This window comes from Poecilia reticulata, linkage group LG22, assembly GCF_000633615.1.
Source record: "Poecilia reticulata strain Guanapo linkage group LG22, Guppy_female_1.0+MT, whole genome shotgun sequence".
In the NCBI taxonomy this organism is placed as follows: domain Eukaryota; kingdom Metazoa; phylum Chordata; class Actinopteri; order Cyprinodontiformes; family Poeciliidae; genus Poecilia; species Poecilia reticulata.
In genome coordinates, this window is record NC_024352.1 from 8,121,003 (window position 1) to 8,139,711 (window position 18,709).

General features: G+C 39.8%; 1 protein-coding gene across 2 annotated transcripts in view; it reads left to right on the forward strand.

Annotated features, from left to right (window-relative positions):
* The first annotated feature begins 13,136 nt into the window (after positions 1-13,136).
* Positions 13,137-18,709, forward strand: part of mta1 (metastasis associated 1) — a 44,569-nt gene continuing 38,996 nt past the window's right edge. The window contains exon 1 of one of the 2 annotated variants that reach the window (XM_008399153.2): positions 13,137-13,256. In XM_008399153.2, coding sequence (XP_008397375.1) covers positions 13,229-13,256 — 28 coding nt within the window. In that variant the 5' untranslated portion in view covers positions 13,137-13,228. The remainder of the gene's footprint in view (positions 13,257-18,709) is intronic. The other variant, XM_008399152.2, reaches the window with a different exon arrangement.

The following is an 18,709-nucleotide window of genomic DNA, read 5'->3' on the forward strand; positions in this document are numbered from 1 at the left end:
TTCAAACCTACCAGTTGATTATATTTTTAATTTTCCAAATGTATTACACCTATTTCTATTGTTTCCTTTATTTTTAACAAAACTATGTGACAGAAACTTTTCTTCAACCAGTCATTTTTGCCACCTTTAAATATTGATAAGGTTTACTCTGCATCATGCTAATTGTATTTTTGGAAACTGTGCTAATTATTCGCACAGCAGTTCCAACTCAGGTTATAAGCAAACTTTGTAGCTGGACATGGCTTCCAGATCCTATAGAGGAGGAAAGAACTGTAGGTCAAGTGAATAAACAGTAAACATATTGTCATTTGAAAGCACTTTACCCAGTCCTGGCATATAACAACTTCTGTAAGTATGAATTTTATTAATTTTATTTATATATATATATATAAAAGAAAAGTGTTTCTTCTGCTTAAAATGTCTTATTTTGTAATCATGTTATCTATTTGCATTTTTTTCTTCATTTTAGTCTATAAACAACAGAATTAGCACATAACTCTACGTTTTTGTCTGTCTGATTACTTAATTTCTATATTAGGATATTGTAATCATTTCTTGGTGAAGAGTAAAAAACTTGAGTAAAAATATGTTGAAGTGCTATTGCTTGAATGCAAATTTTTGTTATCAATCAATTCAGACCATAAAATTAAAATGAAATGAAAATCTATAGTTGTTGATATAATGGCTTCTGCTGCTGGATACACCTGCAAAGTTGTGGTGCTGTTTATGACCAGTAAAAACATATATTTAAATGATAAGCTGAATATGTTCATTAGGTGGATTTGTATTCTACACAATGAAAGGTTACATAAAGCTATGTTGATTCACATTTTATAGCATCAAAACAATGCAATAAGTTACAGAACTTTGTACGGATGTGATTAGCCTAACCTGCCTGAGCAAAGTGAATGTCCGCTGTTCATAGCATCTCCATTAGGTGTTGTGATAGTGATATTTTATTTTTATTTATACAGAAGTCATCCGGTGATGTTTTGTGTGGTGCTACGAGATTTGAAAAATCGGTATAAAATAAAAGTAAAACGATAATAACAGAGTCACATGGATAATCGGTTTAATTTTTCAATGGTTTTAGAATCCTTTCAATAATCATCTACCCCGTCTGGCAGTACTTGAATGCATCACGTCTTTGTCACAGCCTGGCAAAGCCAGGCGGGAAATCTTTAGGCCAGCATATTCACCCCCACTTCCTTTTCCCTCTCTTCCACAAGAGGAGTAGGCAGCCTTCGGTTGAATCACAATGCTCTCTTTCAGAGAGAGTGACTTGTAGGAATTTGTAGGTAAGACAAGACGCTGTAACGTGGCTCTGGTGGATCAGCTTTCCTTCTTTCAAGGCTTCACTGTCTTCTACACATATTGGGCTTTCTGAGAGAGGCGGGTGGAGTTGGAAATCGGGTTCTGAATTTCTCACAATTCAGCGGCGCATGCATGTGACTGCTACGCTCACTTACGCCTCATTAAAGACCTGACAGGAGACAACCAGTTCTCCCAGCAGACAGTCTACCTCTCCAGTGGGCCTCTTGAGAGCAACTGAAATAATCAGTTTCACACATTAGTGCTGTCTGGTCTGTCCGCCTCGTGACACAGAGCAGGCCCGGGAACAGCCGAGCTGATAATTCCCACATCTGTAGAGCAGCCGATTAAGACCCGTCAGCATAAATATCTGCAACCACTTCCTCTTTATCTCTGAGTGCGCTTTGTAAAAATTTTTTCACAAGACCTCAGAGTTAACGGTCAATCAGAGACTGAAGGGGTTATTAAGGGCAGCCAAACTGTACGCCGGACAGCTTGAGGGGATAACATTGAGGTTTTGCAGAGTTCATTACTGTTTGCCTTCAGCTGTGTTTGCTATGGCTGCAGGTTTGTTGCCAGTTCAGCTTCAGACCTCAATCAGACCTGCTGAAAGGATATCCAGTGTACTACTGCGTGAATCTAAAACCTTTGGCTGGCTGGTCTCCTGTAAGACAGAAAATCACAGAGCACGTTTTTTTGTGTGGCCCTGAATTACCCTAATACTCGAGTGAAGAAAAAAACCTTCCCTGGAAAATACATCTAGGAACATGATGTTAATACATCAAGACAACCCTGAATGGGTTGGCAGCCTGATTTTAGGCTCTTGAGGAGTGGATGATGCCAGGAAGATCGATCGGACATATTGAGGCCAGTAGAGTAGTCTCTCTTTGAAAGTGTTTGTGGTGCTTGGTGCGCGCTGGTTGTCTGCAGATCAGCTATCCAACGGGGACAAACACAGATAAACAGGAAGGGTGGAACAGGGGCATCAGTAGGTATAGTAAGGTTCAGAAAAAAGTTGCAATATGTGAAAACTCTAATAGACAATTATTATGTCAAATGTATGAGGAAAAACTTATTTGACACACACAGAAATTGAGTGCTAATCTTTAATTGAATTGAATTGAATTTAAATGCAGACTTATTATTATTTTGTTTTTGGATGAACAATTGAGAGCACAGAAAAAGTACTGCAACACCCTGAGTGAAATTCTCAACTTCAGGATGTCAGAGAAGAAAAAGCGGCTTCCGCTTAGTCCAGGGACTCTCAGCTTGTACTTCAATTATCTATATCTGACAAAGGTCAAAGGTCCAGTAAAAATTCTTTGTGCATCTAGTTTGTTTGTTCTCCCCATGCATGTATGGGTTCTCCCTGGGTTGTGTGACTGCGACTCCTCCCCACCACTGACCAACTCTGATTTATCAGGAAGGTTATTGGGATTTCTTCTTTGAATACCAGCATCCCCAGGTATTGACTTCAAAATTAATTCCAAAATATCTGACGGATCATTGATCCAAACATTACTTTGCAGAACAGAAAGTGTCTGACATCTTATACTGCAGCATACTTTCGGTAGGAGACAAATTCTCCTGCTGTTCAGCCGTTTTATCCTCATCAGGACGACCAGCTGTAGAGATGTAACACAGGAAGGAACAGGGGGGTGGCGGCGTGTTTTCAAATTCCAGCAGGACACCTGTCTTCAACACGACTCGATTCCAAACGTGCTACACAAGCCACGTCCGCCCAAGGTCAAACAGGTGCCAACGTTGGCCCACGACTGGTGAAAATCCTGCCTCTCCTACTACATGTCCATCCTTTTTCCTTTCAGCACCTCGCCCCCACCAACTCTCACAAAAAGGCCAGACTCAAGAGATGCAAATGCAGCAGTAATCCACCAAACGCAGAGGAGCCTGCAATGCAGCTGGACCCAGAGCCGGCTGCAGTAAACAGACACCAGATCGAGAAAAGCACGGGTCGCACAACTGAGTTCTTCTGAGGCCTTCATTTGAAATGCACAAACACGAGCATTTAAAGGACACCACGCCGCTGTGGGTTTTCTTTAACCGTAAGCACAGAACGGGTAACATGTGATCAGCCGGGCGAACACGTGCATGTGTCTCGGTAACACAGAATAAAAAGGGAGCTTGAATTAATTATTGAAATGTTCTCACTAAAAGCAATCTAAGAGACATTTCTCTTTTTTTTTTTTTTTTAGAAACAGAAGTTGGTGTTTATCACTACTAAAGAAATGGTATGGAGAAACTACTGCGCAGATGATAAGATATTATTGTGGATGCAGAGGGGTCAAATTGACCTTAACAAGGAGGCTCTTTATTTGCAGGATGGGGCCGTTTTATATTTACTATTTCTCCACGCATTAAAATAGGATGTGATTTTTAGCCGTCTTATTCTGGAACTGCAACGGAGTGTAAATAATGAACCAGTTCCAGTCAGAATGCTCTAAGAAGTGATCTAATCTAATCCTGTAATCCCACACGGCAGTCTCTTTACTTGGTCACAGAGTTTTTTTCTTGGCAAATTGTCATTATATAAGATTCTAGGATTTATTCGCATTTTTTTTCATGTGTTACAGGTGTAAATCCCACCAGAGATGATTAATCTGAAATATGGACATTAAGATTAAAATTAGATCTTGTGTAATATTAATACCTCTAAAATCTTTTTTTTTTCTTTTCACATTTTGTCACAGTTTCCAATGGATTTGTGGACTTTTTCGTTTCCGCTCCCCTAATTCAATATTTGTGAATTCACCACTTGTTACAGGTGCAACATGTTGCATGATAACATTAGGAATTTTTCACTTTGTCTTGTATAATAAATATGTATACTTTAACTCCATGAGGAAATACAACTTAATTGTTCACTAATTAGAAAAAAGAGAAGAAAATAAGGGAACTTTCAAGCATTAGGTAATAGAAATGAACTAACTTAATGTGTTGCTAAGTTGAAGGCACAATTTCGTAGGGAATTGGACAAAAGCATGTTCTTAACTTTGCGCTGCATATTTAGCTCCCATCTAAATTTGGGCTATTAGCTACCGTTAGGTGGTTAAGCATTCGCACTTAAATTCTGATGAGCTGGAACTGATAAAATTGGTTGACATCACCTCCAGCTCTCAGTTTATGTAATATCCTCAGTGAGCTCTCCAACCTTGACCCTTCACCATGCGAACACACTCTGAATCTGAACCGATTCTGGCCCTGGGGTGGCTTTCTGCAGACAAAATACATTCTGTTAGTAAAGTCTCACTGCCTTTTTTAACTGCAGAAAAGCAGCGCATCTCTGTGTTTTTAGCCTTGGACAGTTAGATTGGAAGAGCTATATTTCCACACGCCCACCCGGCAGTGTGGGTGTGGGGTGGATTTGGTTCCACCGAAGGCCTTTTTTAAGTGACGCAGGCGTGTTGTTTTACTTGGCAAACATCTTTCTAAGTTGGTTCAGGCTTCTTTTAAAACACTTTCTCTGCATTCCCCAGGCATATGTTTAGCACATTTGTTTACGTTTGAAAATGTCACTTTAATATCAATGTCTGTTATGAGTGTATGGTTATGGAGGGACATGTGGCACGGTGAGGCGGGACACAGATCCTGACAAGCCCAGCCAGGGCCCCTGTGGGGAGCGGGGTGTGGTGGAAGCAGCTGGCAGAAGGTTTTGGAGGTTTTGATCCTCCCTCTTATGGCGCTCCCTTTCATTTTCAAGAGAGTCGCATGGGAGTTAAAGCCTAAATGCAGAAAATTCAGTAGCATATTAAGATAGATGGGTAGTAGATAAAGTTCATTTTTGTACAACTCTTAGGCTCTTCTAAGTTCAAATGGTTTTACAGGATGTACTTTGCTAAATGTCTGCTTAATCAAGGTTTTTCTGAATGCGTGGCAGCATGTTGACTGATCAATAAATGCTGCGTTTGTGCAGAAACCCCTCAGTACTCAGCAGATGTACCGGTGCTGGATGTGTTGTTTAAGCTTCCCTCATCAGTCATCAGTCAGCAGGGAAAAGACATTAAACTACTAGCTTTTGTTGGCAAGTTTTTTTCTAGGGTTTACTGCCTAAGTGCTTCTACACAAAAAAACATTTAGCAAATTAAAAATTCTAGCAGAGTTTTTTGACACACTTTGCTCTTTTGACAAATTCAGATTCTGGGTATTCCTAGTCTTTCTGAAGATGTGCTTCAAAGAGCATGAATGCAAAGTTGTACTTGTTTGAAAGGAGGTTTGTTGGTAATTCCCTGATCCATCTTTTCTTTAACGCATGTCAGGTTCTGACAGAAACTCCCATGATGAGACCTCAGCCCACCGACTACATCAGTCAACTGCTCATAGAAATTTTAGCACTGACTTTGATATTTTATTTTAGCATGCATGTCTTTCTTCCACATCGTTTAAATTTCTATATCCGTCTGGTCTACTCCAGACTAAAATCCACTTCCTGGCGCGTTCCCTTTCTCATTCCTACCAACGTCTGTGAGACTGCTTTCCAGAGCTCTCACCAACTGCAAGTGTCCCTCTAAAAAAAGGAAGACCCACTTGGTCATTCCCCAGCTGCTCTTCAAAAGAAAAAAAGAGAAAAGAAAATGCGAGGCTCTCGTTTGGTATTTTGGTTGAGAGCTGAAACTTGCCGACAGGATTCCCCGGCGAGGTGGGGCCTTTTGGAGGAACAGAGGGCGTCTTTCTGAGTGCCACATATTCCAGTGTCCACTATCCGTTTCTGATATTTCTTTCATCTTTCTCTCATTGTGACCTCGCTTTCATTTTGCGAAGGTCACAGTATTAATAACCCAGAAGTAAAGTATGGCTAATCCCTTTGAATTAGAGCCAAGAGTTCTGTGGGTCTGTGCCTTTTTCACAGCCATGAGGCAGATGGGAGATGGAGAAGTTATAGTAGCAAACTGTACTACTATATACTAGCGTAAATGAGAATTTATTTATTTTTTTTGTGAAATTATTTGATTATACTATGTTTAAAAGTTCTAGACAGCTTTATTTCATAATACGAAATAAAAGTGTAATTTCTCACGCTAGAGACGCGCACATTAAAAAGCGAGGATAACGGCAAAAATCTCGTTGAATGATGACCCCTGCTGGAAGTCTGAAGTCAGTGCAACCCAATGCTATTAGTTTATCTGGGGTTTTGATCAACAAAAAAAGACAAACATTACTATTTCTTGTACTGTAAAAATAAAGAAAAGAAAAAAAGATACACCATCTGCATATTACAAGTAGCACCAAATTGACCGTAAATACATGGATCCAGATTTCTTTGCCTTAACTGCAGGTTATTTTCGCTAAAACAGAGACAACATCTCCCTCTGCTGGCAGAGTAATAGAATTACACGCTTTAATTTTTATTCCTCAGTTATCCGCTTCAGCTTGACGACTCATTGTTGAGGTCAAATATCGGACTGGGACAATAGGGACGTCTTGTACTAAATGAAAAAAAATGATATATCCTTAATTTATTTGAGGACTTTCTTGGAGCAGGTAAGATAAAGTCAGATTCAAGAACTCTGCAGTAACTTGTGTTATTAGCACAAGTGATATCATAATTGTAAGTTTCTTCATATCCACAGAACTATTTGATACCACCAAAAAGCCCTCACTAACCCTGGAGAGTGACTGTGCAAGCAGGAATCAGCCCTCTGCCTCTCAAGAGCTGTGTCACACGTTGCACTTTAATAAAAGTAATTACATTTCTTCTTCAGTTAATTAAGAATACACCTAATTGCACCAAGGTGTGCTGGAGAAAGTGCTCCAACAATAGTCTCTTTGTTATTGCCTCCCCGTAGAGTCTGTCTGTTTCCACGCAGCGGCCCCCCCGTCCCCGTGAGGGAAATGTAAAAAAAGCACAATCAAAGCTACGGCGTGGCTTCTGAGGGGGGAAAACAGGCCTAATTGATTTCCTTTGTGTCCACGTCCTTCCCGTGGGAGAGGAGGAAGGTGAGGAAAGGAGACGCACAGAAAGAGAGAGCTGGGGAGACGGGACTTTCTGAAGACGTGCTGCAGTATACAGAGCCAAACTCTCGGATGCACCAGGGAGGACACCTGCAGAGCACAGCTCCAAGCAGAGCTCTGCCTCAGTGCTGCTCCGCTCGTCTTCCTGACTGCAGAACATCTGGCAGAGGAGCAGTGGAGATTCAAATCGAACATCTGCATGGCAGCACGCAGCCAAGAAAGCAGTCCTAATGAAAGCAGGAACGGCTCCCAAACACACCACTACAGCTATACTATCCATTTTCCTTTAATTGGGACCATATTTACGGATTGGCAGTTGTTTTCTATCTAATTAGAGGACGGTGCAAAGGCATAAGATTTCTCAATGCTACACGGAATGAGGGAGCGTTCTCCTAAGGTGCTGCTTTTTTGTTGGCACACAGTGATGGTGAGCCAACAAAAGCTTAGATCAAAGTGGGAGATAATGGAAAAATAAATAAATAAAAAAGATACAAACAGGAAAACATAAATGAAGAGCTAATCAAGACTAAGCTTAAATGTTAAGAAATGTGTAGCTACCAGAAGTGATGTTGATTTGAGACTTAGGAAGATGAAAATGATGAAGAGGACAAGAAGAAGACATGACATTTCTGAAGGTCTGAAATCTCGTGTTAAAACTAAAAGGAGGAATAGATATTACAAACTAAGTTAAAATAACATATAAACAGACAAATAAATGATAAAACGAAAAATAAATAAGTAAGAAGATGATAAAGATTTAAACTAAATAATAGGAGGAGTATTGATAAAGTACTTAAAATAATAAATAAATAGGTAAATAAATAAGCCATGATAAAATTAAAAGACAAAATAGGAGTGCTAAATCTAAGATAAAAAAAGAAGGGAATATAAAAATAAAATAATCTATAATAGCAAATAAAAATGTAAAGAAAAATAAACTGAAATCTATTTAATTCACATAACAGTACTTCAAAGCATGTTATTATAGTTCTTTGATCACCACCAAAAAGCTAAATCAGCTCAAAATAAAGTCAGAAGATTGTCTTACTTTATTTGACCTTAATTATCCTTAATTCCGGTAGAATTAAGGATACAATCCCTAAAGGTCACTAAAAGAAACACAGAGAAATGTAATGTTTTTAAGTTTGCTTTTCAACACATCTATGGACCAGGTCAGTATAGAGCAAGTTCACCACATAGAGACTCCACTGTCTCTAGGTTTGATTCCCGGCTCCGTAATAAAGACAGTGTGAGGTTGTGCTCAGATATTGAATATTACCAAAAGAAGGCCGCAGAGGTGTGGTTAGATGAATAACTCATCCTACAAATATGTGAGACTAAGATCTCAGTGTGAACGTCTTTAAGCAGCTGAAACCCCAGTGCACAACGCACAAGCAGCCAATGTGGAAACCGTAAAAGCGGAGTAACGTGAGCGCCTCTTCTGATCCTCCTCAGCAACTGTGCAGCTGGATCTGACTCTGACAAGCTTTTGAACTCGTTGTTTGTCCAACACTTTCACACGGTCATGTATGAAATACACACTGCCTGACTTCCCTCGTTCTCTGCCATGAAAGAGCTCCAGGAACACAGCACAGGATAGATGGCGTTCCCTCGCAGCACACTTCCAACGCTGAGACTGCACGGCAGCAGGAGTGCGTGCGGCACAAGTGCACACGATTGGCCTTCAGCGGTCATGTGACTGCAGGCTGTAGTCCCCTGTGTTAGGCCACAGTAATTGAAGCTTCCATATGGTATAGATCAGATGGAGCTTTTAACCACAGCATTCCTGCAGCACAGAGGCTCCATGCTCGTACCCACAAAGAAAACTGAGCTAATACAACTGTGTGGGGGATTACTAAATGACATTCTCTCATCATGTACTGGCAAATATGCTAAACACCTCTCACTGACAGTTTATGCGGTAGCAAGTCTGCTAACTTATGGTTTGCAGTAAGGGTGTCTTCACTTGTGTTAATGAAATCGCAAACATACGGCGATACTCCGTCATGCAAGCAGAAAGGAGCAAAGCTTGTCTTGTTGCAAAACTTCCTGACTATAGTCTTAAAAGATTCAACTCTCTCTCTCTCTCTCTCTCTCTCTCTCTCTCTCTCTCTCAATTTTTTTTGTGAGTCTGCGTGGTGGCACCAGCAATCTTCTGTGGTGCAATATGTTGGAGCAGCAGCTTATCTACAGCTGAGAGGAAGCAGTTAAATAAGCTCATCAGGAAGGCCGGCTCTGTCCTCGAATGCCCCCTCAACCCAGAGCAGGTGGTGGGAGACGGAGGTACTCCAGCTAAAATAATAACATCTCCGATAGACACTGTCTCCCGCCGCTTTCACGAACTGGAGAGCTTCCTTCAGTGACAGACTGCTGCATCCTAAGGTGCACAAAGGAACGTTATTGTAGATTCTTCCTCCCAGACTTCATAGCTGCCATTTCTCCTAACAAAATCAAACTCATGAGGTCTTATTTGCGCATCAGTGGGATGTTATTAAATTTTTCTTGTAAATAGTCTTCTTGTTTGCTATTGTAAATAGCAATCCAGTATTATTTTTCTTACGTTGTTCTTACTGTACAGTTTCAGTTATTTTTTATATTTTTCTTACCATATTTTGAATATGGATGTTTCCATTGAAGTTTAACTTGCTGCGGTCACACCTAAATTTTCCTGCTGAGGCAAAATAAAGAATAATTCTATTCTATTCTATTCTATTCTATTCTATTCTATTCTATTCTATTCTATTCTATGCAGAATGTATTTATATTTCCAGTTCTACGCATGTTTTGGTATGTTGATGTGGCCATGATGACATCATCATCATCATCATCATCTGCAGTCTTGAAAATATAAACTCTCTTATGATCGATATGAACAAAGGAAAGTACAGAGTGACAGCATGATTGGATAGAAGACAATATAAATCAGCAAATCAGCAGATTTGGAAAATTCCGAGTCCATAAAGTAAGATTACCCACAACTAGCTTCAACAATGAAGAGAAGAGATATAGTCCTGACAAGATGGCGCCAGGGTAACCACCTGCGGATGAACGTCGACAACACCAAGGAGACGATTGTGGACTACGGCAGGAAATGGTAGCCTCCTCCTCCTCCTCCTCCTCCTTCTTCTTTCTTCTCTATCAGAGACACATCTGGTGGAAACGCTGAGCAACACCAAGTTCCTTGAGGTTTAGTTTACAGATGATCTCCCTTGATCCACCCAAATACATGCTCAGGTCACAAAGGCAGGAGGCCTGTACCTTTCCCACCTCCAGGCGGCTGCAGAGGGTATCTTAAGGTCCTCAAAACCTTCTACAGGGGTTGATGCTCGCAATACTTTGTCCATCACTGGGAAGGTTACAGTGCTGCAGAGGACTGTTAAGACCTGTGGAGCGTGATCAAAGCAGGCGAGTGCTACATTAGCTCAAATCTCCCTTCACTGCAGGATATCAACAACAGGAGCTGCCAAGTACAGCCATCAAAATGATCACAGGTACCTTTCAACCTAGTATCTGTCTGTTTAGGTGGTAGAACTCAGACAGCGAAAACCTAGAGACTCAGAAGGGCCTGATATTCTCATAGCTTGAGGCTCCTCAACGAGGCCGTGCCCTACTATCTGAAAAAGCCCCAAACGGTTTACCACTACCATGAAGCACATTGTGTTGTACATTCCAGCTTTTACTTTTGATGCACAGCTGCAAGTGATTGTCTTGACTGCACTGGTCATCCGCATGTACTTCACCTGCCATTTCTAGCAATATCATGTTGTTTTTCATTCTCATTGTTTATTTATTCATTATTATTATTGTTACTCATTGGTTTTTAGAATTCAATTTCCTTTTAGAAATAGTATTTTTCAGTCCTGTGCTAATGTTGTTTCACCTATCCATGTAGCTCTGTAACAAATGAGAATGTAACAAATAAACTCCTGAATTTTAAATCCTAAAAGATGGATATATTTGTGTCAATCCTGTACATACACACCCCATGGGATAGGCCAGCAGTGGTCAACAACGCAGGATAATTCAGATGATCCAAATTCATTTGGATTATCACGCAAGTCAGGTTTAAATTTTTTTTTTATGAGTGACACGTAATTGCAAATTGGTCAAAACATAGTTTGTGATATTTGAATTTTTTTGTGCAATCTGTGACGTATGAAGATATTATTCTGAAAGAAAGCGAGTGTTTAAAAAAATGTAGCTGCAACCAGTTGTATCACGAGTGCTGTTGTTCTGAGTAAAACATGTTGAAATAGAATTACAGGAAATTTCTTAAATAGCCGACTAGATACTGCCAATCTGGATTATAGGGGCTTTTTTTTGTTGTTGTTTTTTTTTACACACTGCTGTTGTATGTTGCCTTTTCAGGTAATTTGATCTTAAGTCAAATTACCTGAAATGCACAAAATAAACAACAAAATAAAGACAAAATGGTTGGTTTTGGCATTCCCAGTGGTGCGGTATACACATATTAAAGGTTCACAAGCATAATGTTGTGCTTATATTTTCAAAATAAAAGCACTTAAATTGTATTAAATTGTGCAGATCAAGAGATACTTTGGTGTGTTTTGACCATGTAACCCAGAACCTTTATTTCTCTGAGATTTTTGTTCTGTGCCATTCGATGGTGTGACAAAAAAATTACACTGTTCATGTAAGCTACGTTGGCATAGCTACTGGAAGCATAATAAAACTCAAGGGTGAAATGAAAAAGAGCTTGTTATCTGTTAAACTCCATTGGTTCAAAGGAACACTTGTTATTGATCACAAGTAGAGGTTTCAATTTTGAACATTCATGCAAATTTACACATATGGACCATCTCCTAGTGCAACAGCTTAATTTAAGGGTAGTTCAATAACAGTCTTCATTTAAAACCATTTAAAGTTACTCCAAAACTCGTGTTAATGTGTATCTAGAACAGATTTTAAATCAAATATGTCAATCACAATTATTGTCCGTTTGTGGGACAGAGAGTGTAAAGAGGTTCTAACTGGCAAAATAAAAAAGTTAAGATTTTAAGTAATTAAACTATAACTAATGATTCTGTAACACCTTTCATAAGTTATAACTCATAGCAATGAGTTATAACTTTTGAAGTGAGAAAAGGGAGCGTTACTGTCAGGAGTACAACCTGGGTTGTAAACACAGTGGAAACACTAAAAAAACAGTATTAAAATCCCTGTAAACTGAGAGGTACACTAAATGCCTGGGGTATAACAGAAGTTTCTTGAAAAATAAAGTACACACAAAAAACGAAATAATAATAAAACAAACACAAACCCATATCAAAATCCATCTTTAAACAGGAATCGATTTCCAGCAGACTTCACTAACTTCAAGAAAAGTAAAAAGTTAGTAGTAGTAGCTCCTTCACAGAGTTCATTTTTGAGAGAAGCACAGCTAAGCAGACCTTCTTTTTTTTTTAAAGTATGTAGGATAAAAGAGACATATATACACATTTGACTCCAGATGGTCCGTGTATAAATTCTTGACGGGTTTTAATTGAGGTGACAGAAACACAGTGCTGAGAAAATGCAAACAGTCTTATCACTCCCTCCACAAAACTCCATTCAGTAGTTATGAGTACATCAGGTACTCCCCACCCCTGACCCCCTGCAGTGCATTTTAAAGAGGTAAATATCAACCTGGTAATCTGTGTTTAGCCTAGAAGAAGCAGTGGAAATTCGGGATGGGGTGAGTATGAACAAAGACCCCAGAAAACTACCCTGGTTCCTACAAAAGGTTCCTGCAGTCAAAAACGCGCCTTTTGTTACATTCCTCCCCTTGCCAGTCTTGAGTTACGTAGAGGTGTACTGTCTCTTTAAGAGCTCACTGCCAGTCTGTTTCGTATTGATCAATCCTCCATTTTCCAACACACAGCGGCGGCAGCGGGAGAGAGAAGAGAGCCACCCCTCTACCTGGAGAGGAAGCCAGGGACCGGGGGCAGTCATGGCAGCGAATATGTACCGGGTTGGAGGTAAGGCTGGCGGATTACATTTTCTAGCAGTAATCGCTTAAAGTCGCTCTCGCCATGGTTGACGCAGACTCGGTTTTGTGTATTATACAGAGCGTGGTCCGTCGTTGCTTCCCTTCGTTTTTTTATTTTTTTTATTTCCCTAAAGCTATATAGCTCACTGAGAGATGATGGTGAGTCTGTGAAGAGAAGGGATGGTGATGAGGACTAAAAATTGCTTCAAAATGTCCACACTTCCTTTGTTTTATTTTCTCTTCCTTTAATGAAACTCGGCATACACACGGACAACTTGAATGTAATGATACACCTAAAGTATCGTCAGTGTTGCTTTTGTCTGAGAAATCCCAAAAGTTTTTGCCTTTGTTCAACTATTTCATGTCCTCGCTCCTAGAAGTAGCATTATGAGCACTTCACTGACCTCCAGGGACCGCTTTTAACTGACAAAGCATCCAGGAGTTCAGGCAAGTGAAGGCAACAGGGACACAAAAAAAGTTGAAGGGTACACTTAGTTTTAACAGATGGAAATGACGGGGGGTGGAAATCTTCTAGCATCCTTCTGGATCCTTTGCATATGTACAACTAGGGTCACCTCTCCGTCTTTTTTTTTTTTTTTTTTTTTTTTTTTATACAGGCAATTGCTTCTAATACCTAATTAAGATTCCTGATTCCCCCCTCCCACTCATTTTCTGCTACATCCTGATGGTGCTCAGTGAAAACACTCCAAAAGGAAGTTCTGGCTGCTGTTCCACTGTTTAATTATAACAGTGTTTTGTTATATTTGTTAGGTTTAAAGCAAAGAAAAACGATCACAGAGTGACTTAAAGATGCTCTCCAGTGGTGTACTTTTCCCCCTTTCAATCAAATGTACACTATAGCTGGGTAAGGAAGCATGGATTTTCACTGTGAGATTTCAGAAAATACAATTTCAGAAAATAAATGTTTCTAATGTTTCACACAAAAGCTTGTGTGTTTTTGGGTCGATGACATCAGGAGAGGCACAGGAAGAAAGCTGTCCTTGATTAACACTACGGAGGAGAGGCAACTTTTGACAGATTCTGATAGATTCTGAAATGTGACTGCAAGGGCTTTGACTGAACACGTGAGTTCGGATTTGACTGAGGATCATCAGTTCATGATGGATAACGCGGTGAAATGGTGACTGTGACATTTGCTGAGTTCTGAACTTTTATTTCGTTCAATTCTGTTAAGTTTGTGGTTAAAATTTTCTATTAGTTTTTGAATGCGTTCACCTCTGGCATCGACTTGAATCGTGGTGATGACGGTGTGGTCTGCACTGCAGGTGGACGCGTGTTTTGGCCAACTGGCAGACTTGCTCGTTTTCAGCCCCTGTCTGGTAAACATATTTGGTGGGAATAAAGGGGTGACTGCATCGCTGGAGAAAACATCATAGGAACTGAAGATGTTTGGAGAAACGTGGGGGGAAAAAATCCATTCCTATCTGACCTGATCATCTTGGATAAACCAGCTGCAATCAGCATTTTTTTTTTTTAATCCGTGGATGATTTTTTAAAAATGTTAAAATTATTCATACTTGGCCTTACATTTATTATTTTCTTTCTCTCTCTCTCTTTTTTTTTTAATAAGCTCACTTACACGCCCGAAACTATTTTATTCCATCTTAGGCTCATTGGATTGTGTCTAAGTAGCAAGATTTGGAAAAACAGGGACTCAAATGGTTGAATAAAGACGTTTCTTAGTAACTGTTTTAATCTCCATTTACTGTTAGAAGGTCTTGAAGTTAGACGTATTTAAATGTTTAAGATGAATGAAAACACCTAGTTAATTTTTCTCTAACTTGCTTATTATTCATGGTAGTTATAAAACAAAGTTATTTTCTTGTAGTTCATGCTGAGAAAGTGATGTTCTTATGAAAGAATGACCAGAACTACAGAAAAAAGTAGCAGAAACCTTGTTTATTTATAGTTGGTATAGTTTCCAGAAATCCATGTTGTGTTTTGAGATACAAACTCAAACTTTTTGTTGCAGTCGCTCATAACAGAAGCGATCAACTCTTAAATGAGAAATTTGATTAGATAAACTGCAAAAAATTGGAAAAGCATACAAATGGGTGCCCTCTAGAGGTCTGATTGGGTTCTTGTGCCTTTTGTGACGTCACCAGAGGCTCAAGCTTGTTTTTGAAAGGATTAACTTTATCTTGACTAAATCATTTACAGCCAGTTACATAGTTAGGGAAACTGACAAAAGCGAATAAATTTATAGAGGAGGAACTACTCAAGTGAGGCCGATTGAGTTTTACTAATTAGCTTTAAAGTTATCAAAGCCAACAAGGACGTTAGCTTTAAAGCTAACTCTCAACCAGAGTCATTACAGGGAGACGTGCTGCTGGGCTAGTCTGTGAGCACAGTAGGTTCTTTATTCTTTCTTATTTTTATTGTTTTATCCGTCACCGAGCCTGACGGATAAAACGGTACTGATTGTACAGTTCTGTTTCCAGCTGTGTGTAAATGAAGGGAAGGGAGCGTGGAAGTGAAAACGATAACTTAAATGTTCAGGGCCCGTTTCCATTCGATGGCCGACGGTTGTCTTGTAAAACGGGGCTGCGGGGACTCTGTGCTTGGCTCGGGCACGCGCAGCGAACGGTGTGAAATTAAGCAAGGCCAGGTTGAAAAATAACACTTCTCTGGCTACATATTGCTTAATTCGGTGCATGTCTCGATGCTGCCAGCCTCGTACACAGGTCCAAGGAGCCTGGATTCACATCTCCTGTCTCCGAGTAGCTACAGCAGCTTCGTTACAGGTTTCCTCTGCTGTATGCCTTTCAGCTTGTGGGATTTGGCCCACATGCTGTTGCGCTGCATGTCTGCAAGTTCAATGTAATTAAGGAAAAAAGACCGAACTATTTTATGTAAGGCTATTAATTATTTATTTTAGATAGTAGTAGAGATGCGCCAGTCTTTACACAGTTTTCACTTCGAGCCTCATCAGTCAGACAAGTCAAATACTGCAAAATTCTTCTCTTTTAAAACTAAAAATACCCTCTGTTTTTGGTCTATAAACACATCAACCAATAACATGAACTCTGACTCAGTTTTTCTAAAATAACTTGTAAAATGTCAGAGGTTAAGAATACACAGCTATTGCCTCTATCAAGGAGCCGGGTGAGTATTTTCTCTTTTTTTTCCTGCGTTCTAGTCCTTTAAAAAAAAGGAGCAATTGGCATCAGCCAAGTAAAATCTGATTGGTGCGTCTCTTAACGGCGTGTTTGGTCTGTATAAGAAATATTGAAATAACTATAGAGGGCTGAAGTATTTAGATGGATTTCAGTTTAGGCCAAAAATAAACCGTTTTTTACTCGCACTTTGACATTTCACATCCTCCTTCTTCCATTTTTCTACCAATGCATGTAAGCTATTGTTTTTTGTTGTTTTTTTTTTTGCAGTATTTTCAGCAATTGTGGGGATAAATAATCAATAGAAGGCTCAAATCTCATGCATCTTCAATTTTCATTGCATATTATTTTCAGAAGTATTTGTATTTCACCCAGTCTCCTGATCCCTGCTTGGGCCAGCTGATATCGTCGATTCTGACAGCTGATCAAACAAAATAACGAAGAGTGATCTCCTAGTGCTGGACATTATTTATTCAACTTCTAATTTAAATGCATTTTACTGCAAAATACAGGAAACATTCGATGTCCGTGTATTTATGAAATCTTTTGTGAATTTCTTTTCCTATTTGGCCCCCAAAAATTGTCACTTTTTAACCTTTTTAAAAAGGTTTAAAAAAAAAAAAGACTAGCAACAAAAATCACAAACTTTCTCTCAGAGATAATTTCAACCTAGCGTCCTGACAAAGCCTGGTCCTCAAAGAGACAACCATAACTTTTCAGGACAATAGGGCCCGTCTTGGGAAGGCAGCAGCTTCCCTTTTCAAAGAGCAGTGGACAAAAGATGGCTTCTTAGGCCTTGATGTCTTTGTTTGTTAACCGTGCTGGCCGCACTCTCCTCATCCGGCACATGCAACGCCAGTGTTGGTGCGCAAAGTGTTGATGACTAACAATGAGCTCACACAGCCAATGACTCGTCATCTCAGGGGTATTGAAGGTGGCCATGTTAGTTTTCAACTGGATGGAAATGATTCCTGCAACAGACAAAATCCAGCTAGAGACAGAAGGCATGGATGGGATTTTTGCATTAGATGATCTATGAATTTTCTTTCTCAACCTTATACTTTGTGCATTTATAATATGTTGAATGATTCAACAGAAAATGATGCCGGTATGAGTGCGATTGGCCAAGGAAGCACAAGGCTCGCTAATAATGGTTTCCACAGAAACCAAGTTCAGAGAGCCCTTCTCTCTTTATTAAGTCATGCTTACAGACATGAATGTTTCCATTTTAGCATGTCAACAATAGGAACTGCTGGGGCTTTCTCTTAAAAAAGAAAAATGACTCGGATCCAAGTTGGTGCGATTTCTCTTCGGATCAGTCATGTTTAGAGACCAAAAGTAAGTGTAGGCCTTAAACCAGGGGTGGGCAACTCCAGGCCTCGAGGGCCGGTCTCCTGCAACTTTTAGATGTATCTCTACTTCAACACACCTGAGTCAAATAATGAGGTCATTAGCAGGACTTTGGAGAACCTGACTGCACTTAGGAGGTGATTCAGCTGTTGGATTGAAGTGTGTTGGACCAGGGAGACATCAAGAGTTGCAGGACACCGGCCCTCAAGGACCAGGATTGCCCACTCCTGCCTTAAACTGCTCAGATTTTCCTACCTGAGGTGTGGCTGTTACTTCGGCTCAATTAGCAAAAATAAATCTTTAATCGACAACTCCAACAAACGGCGCCTAAAGTTGAGCTTGTCCTCTTGCTGCATATCAGCACATGCAGCTGTCCCATTCCACTGTTGTTTCAACAGGATGCACCGTATTTACTAGCTTTGTGACATGATCTGACGAGAGAGCAGTAATGTTAGAAGGGCCGCCAACGTTTTGACGAGAAGGCAGCGTCTCATGTGACAAACAGCTGATATGGTGTTCTGAAAGACTTGCGTGGAACAGAAGATCATTTGATTCTTGAGTCGATGGTTAGATTACACTACTAAAGTTATTCCTTCTAGGGTTTCACACTTACTGTTATTAATCTAGAGAGTTTTATACTGCTTTTGTTTTCTCATTGGAGTTTAATTAAAACTTGTCTTTTTTTACTTGATTAACCGTCGGTGTAGTTTTGTGCAAGACGACAGAAGTATACACAAATTGAAAAGGACTGTTTGGAGTGCAATAATTATTGGCTAATGTTATGAACTTGCAGTTTTTGTGCTAATGTACTATTCAGCCATTTGGACAGAGTCTCATGGCAGTAGACGCTCAAAATGCCAGAAGTAATGAAGCCCAAATGAGAGCAAAAGGGAAAAATAGGCATATATATAGGCATATATATATATGCCTATATATATGCCTATATATATATATA